At 34.3% G+C, this 13,855-nt stretch overlaps 1 protein-coding gene across 1 annotated transcript; it reads left to right on the top strand.

Moving 5' to 3' along the window:
- Positions 1–711: 711 nt before the first annotated feature.
- On the top strand, positions 712–10,558 carry LOC107653831 (lysosomal-associated transmembrane protein 4B-like). The gene is made up of 7 exons (XM_016440675.1): positions 712–956; positions 2,323–2,440; positions 4,719–4,792; positions 5,078–5,200; positions 5,286–5,384; positions 6,420–6,515; positions 9,690–10,558. The coding sequence occupies exons 1-7, from the start codon at positions 864–866 to the stop codon at positions 9,762–9,764; spliced, it is 678 nt and encodes a 225-aa protein (XP_016296161.1). The 5' UTR covers positions 712–863; the 3' UTR covers positions 9,765–10,558.
- Positions 10,559–13,855: the final 3,297 nt, after the last annotated feature.

The following is a 13,855-nucleotide window of genomic DNA, read 5'->3' as shown; positions in this document are numbered from 1 at the left end:
AGCCTTCGCGCACACACACACACACACACACACACAACACACACACACAGACAGAATCTCATTGGTATGGGCCATCTGCTCTCCTCCTGTGTTCTCATCAACACTGAAGATTATATGATCACTTTTTTAACCAAGGGAGAATAAGTCTGAAGACATGTTTGCTCCGGTTTTTACTTATGTTTTTTTATATCCATGTGTAACTCCTGTCATTAAGGATAGTTTTGTCACTATAAAAGATTTAAATAGGTGTATGATGTAGATCACAAATTAAAATAAACTAAAAAAAAAAAAAAGGGAGATCTTAATAAAATATCAGTTGTTTTTCCTAGACAGCCATGTCTATATGAGCATTTTTAGTGTTTAATACATTTTGTGTTTAATGTTTACTTTTCTGTTTACATTTTGATGATAAACCCAGATTCCACTGTGACAACTTGCCCCACAACGGTTTTATGTTGTTTACAAAATATCTGGCGTAAAATACTTAATTTTGTCATGTAGAATGGCAATATTGTTTTCTCAAAAGGTCACACCTTTATCTTCTTAAATGTTTTACATCCCCTCAAAATAAATCTAAATTTTGACTTCCCGGCGAATATGCACAGCGAATTTGACCAGCGGGCACATGACGTCACACCAAATCCCCCTCCGGTCACGTGGTGCGGAGATGAGCTGGATTAATGCAGCGGTGGGGAACGAACAGGACGGTAACGGGTAACGGGAAACGGAAATAACTCAGGATTTAACGGCGACCGAATGCTGCGACGGTGAGCTGTAGCTCTGAAAATCTATCGATTTATATATTTGTATAAAATATAATAATATTGTTTCGAGCTAAAAAGGCATACATGAACTAGTCGAAGATGATTTCTCCGTGGGACAGATGGTACACGACCAGCTGCTGCCTGTGCTGTCATGTACGGACGGGCACCATTATCCTGGGCATCTGGTATATGGTGAGTCAATACAACTCTTATATTCAATAACAGCATATATAGTTATAGCCGTTTATTTTTTATAGCCACATAAACTATTTTGAATATGATTAGTAAGTAGTAATTGTATTAGTAGAATTCTAATTTAATTCATTTTCTAATTTAGGGGAATTAAAATTAAAATGGTCGTTTTTTAAAAATCCCGTGTGTTGCCTATCTAGACAGCATTTTTGAGCATCCTAAACTGCACACATCTATATATGATGCCCAATAATATTGCCTAGGAAATTGTGGTAGTGCCATAGACAACACTGTTGCCAGAACATGAATACAGAATTAAAGAGAAAATCTGAGACGCATTAAATAATTTAACCACTAAATGTTACCAGTTACTAGTCTTAATCTATCAATTGAGGCTTATTTTAGAAACCAGAGCCCTTTTACCTAGTATAAATAGAACAATATTCTTATGCTGAAACTGTTACTAAAGGAAGTTTTGTCTTATCGAACAAATATAGGAGATACAAATAAATAGCAGCGAATATTCTGGTCACCTCCAGTTTCTTCTGCACTGCAAGGAACAGCAGAATTCATTAACCTAAAAACTACAGTGACGTTTATTGACACCGAAAGGAAAATGCTGTCACAGACAAAACATTATCAGAGACAATGAATGAGGATAAAGGCAATGTGTGTCACATATTAATTAAATGTTTAATATAAATGTCCTCATTTGTAAGTCGCTTTGGAAAAAAGCGTCTGCTAAATGACTAAATAAAAATAAATAAATAAAAAATAAATGTCCGTTATGTAGAGCTAACAGCGTAATATGGTTGATGGGACTAATTTTGTTTGGTCTGGAAAGTAAAAAATTTGCAGCAGGTCTAGTATTATGTATAATTTCTAAATATATATGTTATATATTTTATTTTATTTTATTATAAATATATTTAATTATATATACATATATATATATATATAGTCAGGATGCTCTCCACAGTGCAGGTGTAGAATGTTCTGAGGATATATATATATATATTTATAGAGAGAGAGAGAGAATTTTAATATGATGTTGTGGCATATATTATAAAATGTAAGTTAATTATGCAAAAAAATACTGTGTATATATATATATATATATATATAATTATGTGGCAAATATTATGAAAGTGAATTATGCACATACTTTAGACTGTATGTTAATACTTCACACAAGATAGTAATGAAAAATGAAAAACTGAACAGTAAACTTCGTTAATCTGAGCAAATTATTCTAAAACTTTATTTACACCATAAATCACCAATTTCAAGTTTTCAGCTGATGTTGTTTGTTTTCACACAATTTATATATAGATATATTTTTATTAATAATCTCTGTCCTTTTCAGCTCATCAATGCAGTGGTTTTGTTAATACTATTGTCGGCTCTCAATGACCCAGTCCAGTACCACTACCACCTCACCAGCTCCGAACTCGGCACGGATTTGGATGTCATGGACGATGCAAGTACGTTTGAGTCATTTAATCCCCTATAGTTATTAAATTCCAGTATGAGCAGCAAACAAGTCATCAACTTTTTAAGTTCAGCGAGAGCTCAAAGACTGCTATCGTATTTCACTGCTGTCTGTGCGGCTATAGATTCTGGCTCTGGTGACTTTGCTCTCATCAGCAGGATACTTAATATGATGTTGTGGCATATATTATAAAATGTAAGTTAATTATGCAAAAAAATACTGTGTATATATATATATATATATATATAATTATGTGGCAAATATTATGAAAGTGAATTATGCACATACTTTAGACTGTATGTTAATACTTCACACAAGATATTAATGAAAAATGAAAAACTGAACAGTAAACTTCGTTAATCTGAGCAAATTATTCTAAAACTTTATTTATACCATAAATCACCAATTTCAAGTTTTCAGCTGATGTTGTTTGTTTTCACACAATTTATATATAGATATATTTTTATTAATAATCTCTGTCCTTTTCAGCTCATCAATGCAGTGGTTTTGTTAATACTATTGTCGGCTCTCAATGACCCAGTCCAGTACCACTACCACCTCACCAGCTCCGAACTCGGCACGGATTTGGATGTCATGGACGATGCAAGTATGTATGCAAGAGTCATTTAATCCCCCCATAGTTATTAAATTTCAGTATGAGCAAACAAGTCATCATCAACTTTTTAAGTTCAGCAATAGCTCAAAGGCTGCTATCGTATTTCCTGGCGGCATCAACGCTGCTGTCTGTGCAGCTATAGATTCTGGCTCTGGTGACTTTGATTAAAACCGTCACTGTTTTGTAATAGGCACTGAAGTAGACAGAGTGTACGGTGGAGTGTCCTTTAACATATGGAGGGGATTAACTGGAGGGAGCTCTATTTCAAAGACCAGCACCACTGAACTCGATGTACTACTTACAGTACTGAGAGCATGAGCAGCTCATATTAATTTGATAGAGTTACAGCGTCCCAATCAAAAGTGTCAGAGATGAGTAATACTCTGTAATATTAGCCATTAGGTGAACTCAATGTGTAATAGTTATTCAGGATGTCAGTGATAATATGACATACTCTTAAAAAAAATTTGGAAATTATAAACTAATGCCAGAAAACTTCCTGTTGGCAGTGTGTTCAAACAATCTCCCTTCTGAAAACTACAGGGGTTAGTTCACTTGTTCTCCTCCACTATGTGCTTCCTAGGCTATTTTATTATCTGTAAATCTTCATTGCATGCTGCTTTGTTTGTATTTCTCAATAATATGAGATATGCCTGTGTTTTGGAGAAAATGAGAGTCTGGTGGCTGTTTTGGAAACACAGCACTGTAGTAGGTCAGGTAACTAGTTCATGGTGCCTGTAACGTCTTGTGAGCACTAGGCTAAACTACTAAAATTTTAACTTAGGCAGGCAATGTTACTGGCTCATATGTCAGTCTCTAGCTTTTTCTGATGAATTAGTAAGTTTGTTCATAAATGAATAATTCAGAAATGTACACAGATATATTTAATTTCACTTTCACATGCTTAATAATTCATTAAAATTGACAGATATATTTCAAAGCATTTTTAAAGAAATTTTAAGGCATAATGACAATTCTATACAATTTACATATATATATTTCAATGCATTTTCATAGAAATTTCAGTGCATAATAACAAAATTCATTACATTTTACATAGATATATTTTCCGGTTCATTGATAGTTCTGGCTATTGCCACTAAAGTTTGGATTTGTTTGAATTCTGATTAACAGTCTTAATTTGATTCAGTAGACATTCAGTTAAATTCCTCATTCAGGTCAGTCAGATTTGGATTTTATTAGATTAATTTGGCCCAGTCTACATTTCAGTTGATGCAGTTAATTCGTAGAATTATTGCCTATAAGAAGTTCTCTATGACTGATACTGTGAACTTAACTTTAGAATGCTCTTAACTTTGCATTATTGAAACATTTATTTTTAACATCGACACTATTAAAACAGTTGATGTTAAAAATATAAACATTCATTCATGATTTGGTAAACTGAATTTTTGTAGTGAGCTCAGCAGAAACTCGAGTGAAATTTGCTGGGTGCCAGGTTTGCTGCAAAATAATATTTAGTGAAATTCTTGTCATATTAAAAGATCAATCTTGGGATTTGAAGAATTTATATTAGATTATTGAATTTCAGATTACAGTTAATATTTTTTACCCAGTCCTAGATGATTCATTTTTGCTCCTTAAACTCAGTATTCCTTGTTCAGATCTGATGTTGCGTGTCTTTCCTCCACAGACATGTGTATCGCTGCTGCAATCTCATTGCTGATGATTTTGATTTGTGGAATGGCGACCTACGGTGCATATAAGGTTTGACAACTTGCTTGTTAAATGGATTATTCACCTAAAAATGTCATTATTTACCCACCATCATGTTGTTCCAAACCCATAAGACTTTCTTTCTTGCACTGAACTCAAACACGAGGGTGAGTTAATAAAACAGATCTTTCATTTGGGCTTGAAGGATCCTTTGAAACTCATTAAATAAGACTATTTATTTGTCTGTTTATTATGATTCCACTAAATTAATCAATGCAAATGCTTAATTCATCAGTTTGTGCTGCGTAGTAAAATGATTTCTTTCTTTTCTTTCAGCAACATGCTGCATGGATCATACCTTTCTTCTGCTACCAGATCTTTGACTTTGCTCTTAACACACTGGTAGCAATAAGTGTTGTCGTTTACCCCAACACTATACAGGACTATCTTCAGCAGTTGGTAAGGATCTGATCTGACTATTGCAGATCTGTTATTGCAAACTATCATTCTGTTTTTGACTCGATGTGTCTTTATGATTTAACAGCCTGGGACCTTTCCATACAAAGAGGACTTGATGTCCACAAACAACATGTGCCTAGTATTAGCAGTGCTTCTCTTTGTTGTATGCATCTTAGCCTTTAAGGTAAAGTGAAACAACTGTACTGCTTTCCCTTTATTGTGATCTACCAGATCATTTTTGGTTCGCTATAGCTAGATGTGATGCACAGTAGCCTGCAAGATGACTGTGAATATGACTGCTTCAGACAAGCACTGTTGTCCTTCTAGAAGCCTGACTTCAGATGTGATACAAATCGCTTTATGACAGCCTGCACGCATTAGAGAGAGGTACTAGGCATAGAAACTTCCATTCAGGTGTGTTGAGGCAAGTTGGAGCTAAACTCTGCAGGACACCGGCCCTCCAGGACCGAGTTTGGACAGCCCTGGTCTAAATCAATCTGAATGCCTCTGAGAATGAACATTATCATTGAATTTAGAGGTAAATGTGTTGGAAACTTAGTTCTTACTGTACATTTTACTAAAGGAGTAAATTTCTTGAACAGTAAAACCAGATATTTGGTTGACATTTTTTATATTAGTCAGGAGCCAGTTGCGTAAACATAGTCACCACGTTAAGACTAGTTTGACTAACTAGCAGTTAACCAAGTCTCTATCAGTCTTACTTTTCAGATTCAGAGTAGATCAATCTATGTTTTCATGTAACTGACTTTAAAAAATGATGACCAGTCTTGCAGAAACAGATTAGGTATCAAACTATTAAGACTAGTCTAAGCAGTTTATGCAACCGACCACAGCATTGTATTAATTTTGGGTGAAATATTTCTCTAACGTAAATGCAAAAAGATAAAAGGTTATGATTAAAAATGAAGAAGAAAAAACGAAAGGTGACCAGTTATAGCACATTAAATATACACCTTACCTCATACTGTCACTGTGTGTGTAATTTAAACAAAAATGGATTTTAAATGAAAAAATCTTAATGTTCATGTTATTTGTCCCATATGTTCTTGTTATACTTTTTTGCCATCTGGAAATTAAATAGTGTAGACAAGGCAGTGTATCTGTGGCTCATTATTTTTATTGTTTAAACCATATGCACATGATTTATGGTGGTGTTTTATTTAGCATCAACGACTGTTCTTTCTCTTTTTCTCTTTAGGCTTACCTTATTGCCTGTGTGTGGAACTGCTACAGATACGTCAGCGCAAGAAGCACTACAGAGGTCCTGGTTTATGTCACCACAAATGACACTACAGTAAGTCAGAGTTTTTTTTTGTGCGTTCACTGTTAAATGGAGTCTTGTTTCTTTACGCTCACATTTGCAGATGTCTCCATAATGACCACACATAAACTATTTCAACTAAAGGCGGTTCTTTTGAACTTTTTTTCCTCTATTGTATCATAGTTTCCTGAAAAAATATAAAGCAGCGCAACTGTATTCAACAGTAATAAAAATAAAAGACTGGAGTAAAAACTGCTTGCCAAAGCTGCTAAAAATTCAGTTTTGCCATCACAGGAATGAATTACATTTTAAAATAATGTATTTTTGATCAAATAAATTCAGTCTTGGTGAGACTTCTTTTAGAAACACTTAAAAAAAAAAAACTTACAGACTCACGCCAAACTTTTGAATGGTTGTGTGATTAGGGATAATAATCATAAGGGGTTTGATTATTCTGTTTCAGATTTTGATTCCATTTAATAAATTCAGTTCCTTGCTGATTCCATTAATGATTATTTTAGTACATTTAAGGAGACACCAAATAAATGATACTACCTTTAATTATACCATAAAACTCTATGAGCTTTATATTTTTATAAACAAAATACAGAATAAAAAATTGTTTTGGTAACATTTAAATTACATTAAATACATTACATTAACATTAAACATTGAAAATGCAAAATTATCTTCTGAATGTAAATCTTTAACTTTTATTATGATTTGGACAAAGTAATGAATCAGATTCAGAATCATGGATCAGTGAGTGAATTGTGAATTGAGTAGTATCTGAAAGGCTAATTCAGTGAGTTAGAACGTTGATCTCAAGACACATTTGTAAGCCTTATCAATCGATTCACTGAAAAGAATTGATCCACACAAGTCATTCGTTCGCAAATCAGGCTAAACTGGTCATGCTGTATATGTCAGCAAAAGAATGTAAATGTTTAAGTACCATTAACCAAACTAAACATAATGAAAATCATCCAGTTTGGTTCCCGGCCCAACACGTGATTCAGTCTCATGTAGTCTGCTATAGAGTTTATCTTTGCACAGCTATAGGGGATGTTCTGACGTGCATCGCAGCAGGATCATGATGACGATCTCCTCAAGCCCTCTGTATTGTTGAGTCAGTGTTTATGAAGGGCATTAGAGAGGGCAGTGTGCTGTGTTCCTCTACTGCCTCTAATCCCGCCACTGTCTGGCATACGTAATCCCGTTTTACTGCCTCTGTCAATCTGTCCTGCTTCTCTGTTGACTCTCAAAGCCCTCCAGTCACTGACAACTCACATGGATGAAGAGTTGCATTTAATGCATTTGACAAACGCTATATAAAGTGACATACAGTGCATGGAAGGGATACATTTTATTTGTATGGGGGGGGGTTGGACTAATTAAAATCTGTGGGTTGTTCCACAGTTGAAATGAGTAGTCAGATGCTCTAGAAAGAGACAGAAAGAATCTAAATAAAAGATCATTGAGTAGCATAGAGCTTTTTCATTATTCAGCTGCAGGCCGTTACATAACTGTCCACACTTGTTTGGTTCATTTGAAATCCGCTAGCCGTCCTGACAAGGTGAGAATGTGATCCTCTCAGGTCATTCATGACCATATTACTAATTAGCTCACCTTTTCAGAACAGAATGTTTTTGGTTGGTCTTTCTGTATAGGCAGGATGACCTTTTCTGTGCAGTGACAGACAGAATTTACATTTCAGGTGAAGGCATTTAGGAGACCTCTTACCAAGAGTGGCTTAAAATACTTTTTTTTTACTTTAGTCTGACACAGCCATGGTTTACAGATTGCTAGAAAGCAACAATAATTACATTTATTTTTAAGTGTATTTTTACAGATGGAAACAGTAAGAAATTAGGAAATTATGAAAATAGAAAGATGGAATTTTGGGCATGATGCAGGCAGGATTCGAACCTGCATCTTCTATATGAGCACCCTAGATCAATGACTACTTTCAGAATACATACTTCCATGCTACTCTTATTATATCTTCAGTATATACCATGTATACTATGCCAGGGTTATTATTACTGTTAAAATTAAATATAAAAACATCAACAACTTATTTTATTTCAGCTAGTTGCCAATTCAACATTTCTCATTTTCATTAAGTTTATGTTGAAGTACTAAAACAACTAAAACTAAAACTTAATAAAAAAAAGTCATATATGAAAAAAAGAAATAACTCAAAGACAAAAACAAAACTAAAATTAAAATGAAAACTAAAATATTAAAATAAAATCTGATTCAAAATATTAACAAAAACAATAATATTATATCCAGGATACTTAATAAGTATGTACAGAATGTACATTTTCTTTAAGAAATACACAGATGTACAGAGCCCCCGAACATGACATGAAGAAGAAAAAATAGTCATGACCACAAATTAAGAATTTTGTTGCACAACTTATTAATTCATGGCCACATTTGATCAATTTGGTCCCTTGATTTGATTACGTGGCCACGTTGTACTAATTTATTTCCTCATTTTAATTAAGTCATGGCCACACTACTAAATTGTTCCCTTGTTTTAATTTAGTTAAATCGTGATTTAACTAAAAATGAGGGAACAAATTAATAAGTTGTGGAAAATTAATTCTCAGTTTGTGGCCTTTTTGTTCCAACATGATATAGTTTTTTTTCCAATGTTAATATGCAGGGCTCTGTACGGATGACCTGCTACATTTGCCAAAATATGCAGTAGCCGACTAGAATAATGTCCCACAATGCAATGCTCTCAACTTGACCCATTATGTCCAATGGGACAAATGAACCAGAAGTAATATCAGATATGATTTCTTGACTCATTATGTTGAGTTGCGACATTTCTACACAAAATTGGATTAAAACATGCTGAGTAACAATTTATTTTACTTCCAAGATGAACGTGACAAAGTCATATGAAAAAAATGTAGCCTACTATTGTTTAAAACTTTTTGTTTTGCATAATATGTTCTGTTTCCTATACTATTTTGAAATCTAGTTAGAAGTTTATTGTATAAACTGCACAGTAAGCTAATATTCACGACAAACATTGCTAACGTGTCTTTAGCATGTGTGCTAATGGCTATTCTCTTGTTGTTTTCATTTTTGCGTCTTGTTTAATCTAAGAACATAGTGAAATACAACAGAAAAGGGGAACATATTGTATACGGAAAGCATTTACTAATGTTACTGCTTTACTTTCAGGTACTACTTCCACCCTACGAGGAGGCAGTCGCCATCCCACCGAAGGATCCCCCTCCCCAGTACGTTTCAGCTTGAGAATCACACCCTTCTTGTACTACGCCCCTCCCAAACCTTCTCCAAAGAAACACTCTCCGTCACAGTAGCCCATTCCGTTGCCCCGGTCTCCTGTTTGTCGCTGTGTGACGTAAGTCTCCTCTCTGGAGGCAGCAGCATGACTTTGAGACGCCCTTCCCTCGACAAGGCTGCCCAGCTGTCCTGGCATCCCAACGCTGCTCAGCTGTGTCAGCTCCAATCTGATTTGCACTTTCGGCGATTATGTATCTGGCCTTTTTAATACTGTGAATTTCTCAGTAGTGTTATTGTCTACTGATATACCTGAGATTTGAATGCGGCGTGCATGATAAACACGGGAGTTACGTCAGAGCACTTTTTTGAAATGGGAGTTACCTAGAAATGTACTGAATGTAAGAAGCCGGCATTTTCACTTTAATTTCGTTGTACTGTACGAAATCAAAATGACAAGTTTTTATTCAGAATATAATTAAATTAGTTGTAAAAAAAATTATCCGAGCAATTCTACACCATTTTATCTAACAAAGTGAAATCTTTCAAGTCTTCCTTTAAACACAATGTCCCAAAACATGATGCATCGATTAATATTCTCTTTCAATCAGTCAAATGCTAATCGTTAGTTTTAGATGGTGTAGATGTCGCAAATAGACTGAATGATCCTGCTGCTTGTTAACAGTTACAAAGCTGTATACACTTAATATACTTGATAACATTGGTTTAGGTGTGAAATCAAGTTCATGCATCATAGGGGTCTGACTTCAAATTAAAGGACATGTCACTTGTTTACTTTAAAAAAAGCTAATATTTGGGTTAAGGTTCCATCACATTTACCATTTTTTCAATAGGAGTCCATGCAGTTAGGAATTTAGTTTCCCCGTTAAAAGATTTAAGAACATTAAGTTTGGCGCACAAATTCGCCACGAACAAAAGCTGCATGGTTTGAAAGTGACTTCTGTGTGAACTGTGCTTCATACATCACTACACTATTAACAATACACAATAGACACTTTTGTCTCAAAATGTTTCTAAAATTTTGGTAATGTAAATGCATCTTTATAGTTGAGGCACTTAGAATGTTAGTGAATTGGGCCAGTCTGTTAAAGTGAAAATATTTACTGTATTACTTTCAATAGCATCACCACACGACATGTTAACATGATTTTAGTGTGAAAAAATCCCAAACTTTCTCTATGTGAAGTTATATCCCATTTTACAGTTTAACCACTAAACCCCTAAATTGACTAAAAATAGTTTAAACCGCTTTACAGCTCAAATAACACACAGGTTTCAACAGAAATATTAAAGTGCTTTCATAAAATTAGAAGCTTCACATTTAAAATCCTTTAAAATATCTCCATTCACTTCCATTGTAGGTGCCTAACATACCTTGATTTTTTTTTTTATGCTTTTTTTTAAGAAAACGAGGGACCAGACCATTTTGGTGGTAATCAACATTATGCCACAGATGCTGTCGACTGATCTTGTCTTGCATTGAACCAGACAGTGCTCGGTGAATAAATGCAAATTATAGGTGTTAGGAAATCATTTTTGTCATTTGGTGACGTTACATGCTCCTGTTCAGAGAAGTAGTATAACTTTTCTGTCATTGTCACTAGGTTACAATCTGTGGCTGCAGACTGCAATGTTTTTGCACATATGAATATTATTCATTCGTGTTATTGTCTGTGATGACCGGTGTGTTAATCAGTAATTGTGACAAATGAAAAGTAAACGATGTGACCCCTGACGGTAGATTAGCACGTAGCTGAGTTCAGATGACATGGCATCTCCCCCAGTCACCTTCTAGCTCAAAGTAGCTGCTGTTATTGGGAACATTTTAGATTTTTATATACAGTGGCTATGCAAGGGTATTTTGTAACATGTATCCATAGCTGAAAATGACTATATGCTTACATTTATTCATCATGGTAACATTAGGTATAGAAGAAATAATTAAAGTGTTAGACATTGATAGATGTAGGAATTTTCTTTCATTGTTCTGTGCGTAGATTTTTTTTGTCTTCAATTCAGCATCTCCGAATCAGCTTCATATAAGCAGTTTTATTATGAAACACAAATTTTAAAAGATTATGTGTATTTGAAATATTGCTTTTGGTATCAGTTGTGACCTGTACATTTTAGCATTATATTCTCACACTATTTCTCATCAAATTAATTATCACAAAATGAATTTTCAGAAACCCAGAGCAATGTCTGTCAGTAGGTAGAAGGTCTGTGAATGTTTGTCTTTGTCTTGTTACACATCCTGTATTGGGTTTACACTGGCTTATGTCTTATTTCTAAACAATAAAATATTCCAGTAATGCTTCATTATGGCTGCCTGGTGTCTGCGAAAGTCCAGGGAGATCTGGGATAGATCCGAGTGAATTGACTTCACAATTGAAGCGTGGCATTACCTTTGCTTGACCAGAGGAGATGGATTCACCTACTTTCAGTCATTCCTCAGCAGAAGTATGTTAGGGTTTTACTAATTACTTTGGTTACAAGAATTTAATAAATCTGCAAAAATGTCAACAATTCTGTGTTTTTCTGTCAATATGGGGTGCTGTGTGTACATTAATGAGGAAAAAAAATTAACTTAAATGATTTTAGCAAATGGCTGCAATATAACAAAGAGTGAAAAATTTAATGGGGTCTGAATACTTTCCGTACCCACTGTACCTCTTCATCTATTGTACTATTTTTGATAGTCCAAGATACTGTCCAGTGATGCTTTAGTAAATAAAACAAAAAACAGCCCAAGGTCCTTTCTGAAGCACTGTTGCGATCTTGTGAAAATCACCCCAGTTCCCTGTTTATCCTTTCATTTTTGCAAGCTCACTGAACGTGCTCAGTTGAGGGTGATTATATTTATCTGTGTGGGTATTTAAGAATTAGACTTCAAAACCGACTACACGTGACTGAGGAAACTAGGGCAATCACTTCAGTGAAGTGAGCGTTTGATCTCTCTGCTTTAGGCCCATCAAGATTTTTATTTTGGTCTGAAAATCCTTGGGAGGAAAAAAGTAAGTCGTTGCAGCAGCACATTTCTAATGCCTCAGCCTCAGCTCAAGGGCTGCCTTAAATCACCGAGGAATATGTGAGCATGTTAGATTTTGAAATTAAATTTATGAATACAATACAAAAAATTAAAAAACCCTCACAGATGGTCTTGTTTAGAGAGTATTTCAGTTAAGTTACAATAGACAAATTCTGTAAATCCATTTATCTGCCTGGTTTACACACACTGCCTATTTATTGCTGACACATAGCTACTGCAATGACACCATTTTCAATTTTATGAACTTTTCCACGACATTCTAATTTATTGAGATGCACCTGTAACTATGGAATTGAGCAATTCAAATACCTCATGAAATATATTTTATACTCAAATCTATAAAAAGCAAGTCAACCTCTTCTAATTTTATATAATAATACATTCAATGTTTTTTAAACTGGTATGTGCCATTCAAGAGAAGAAAAACTACATGAACATAATATATTTGCTAGCAATCTAAAAAGAAGTTATACAACTACTTTTTTAGTTAAATCCACAATGGACGACAAGCCTTTCATTTAAGACTGCGTAACACACTTCAGGATCAACAGTTTATACATTTTATTCAAATTTAGGACTGGAGTACAGAAATTTTCAAACCAAAAGATAACACTGTCTTCTACTAAGAAAAATAATTTAACTTAAAATTCAAAGATAAAATTATTTAACTGCAAAACTAAGAATAAAATGCATTAAATATTGCCCCCTCTAGTGGCAAAATTGTAATACATATTGATGGTGTGAATGTCTTCACCCCACTGCTGTGGCTCACGCTGAATTCACAGCACACATAAATATTGAAAATATTGGATTCTGTTCATGCTCTTAACAAATTGGGAAACAAACATCCCAAGAGCAGATCAAGGATTCCAGAAGCAGATGTCATGTTCATATTTTTTGAATAATAAAAAAAACCTTGAATACATAAAACAGTGACTAAACAATATCCCGTTCCTCAACATTATCAAAGGTCAAAAGATGAGAAGGGAAAAAATGTTGTCTTTTTTATGCCTTTTATCAATTAAACATCAAG

Source organism: Sinocyclocheilus anshuiensis, unplaced genomic scaffold (assembly GCF_001515605.1).
Source record: "Sinocyclocheilus anshuiensis isolate Anshui unplaced genomic scaffold, SAMN03320099.WGS_v1.1 scaffold223, whole genome shotgun sequence".
Taxonomy (NCBI): Eukaryota; Metazoa; Chordata; class Actinopteri; order Cypriniformes; family Cyprinidae; genus Sinocyclocheilus; species Sinocyclocheilus anshuiensis.
Note: the sequence above shows the minus strand (reverse complement) of the source record. Positions and strands in the feature narration are given on the sequence as shown.

What these genes read in the sequence shown, in the direction of transcription:
- LOC107653831 (XM_016440675.1), top strand. Translation starts at nt 864, where the DNA reads ATGATTTCTCCGTGGGACAGATGGTACACGACCAGCTGCTGCCTGTGC. An exon ending in GGATGTCATGGACGATGCAA is followed by an intron (nt 2,441 to 4,718) that starts GTACGTTTGAGT and finishes TTTCCTCCACAG; the next exon opens with ACATGTGTATCGCTGCTGCA. An exon ending in TATGCATCTTAGCCTTTAAG is followed by an intron (nt 5,385 to 6,419) that starts GTAAAGTGAAAC and finishes TTTTCTCTTTAG; the next exon opens with GCTTACCTTATTGCCTGTGT.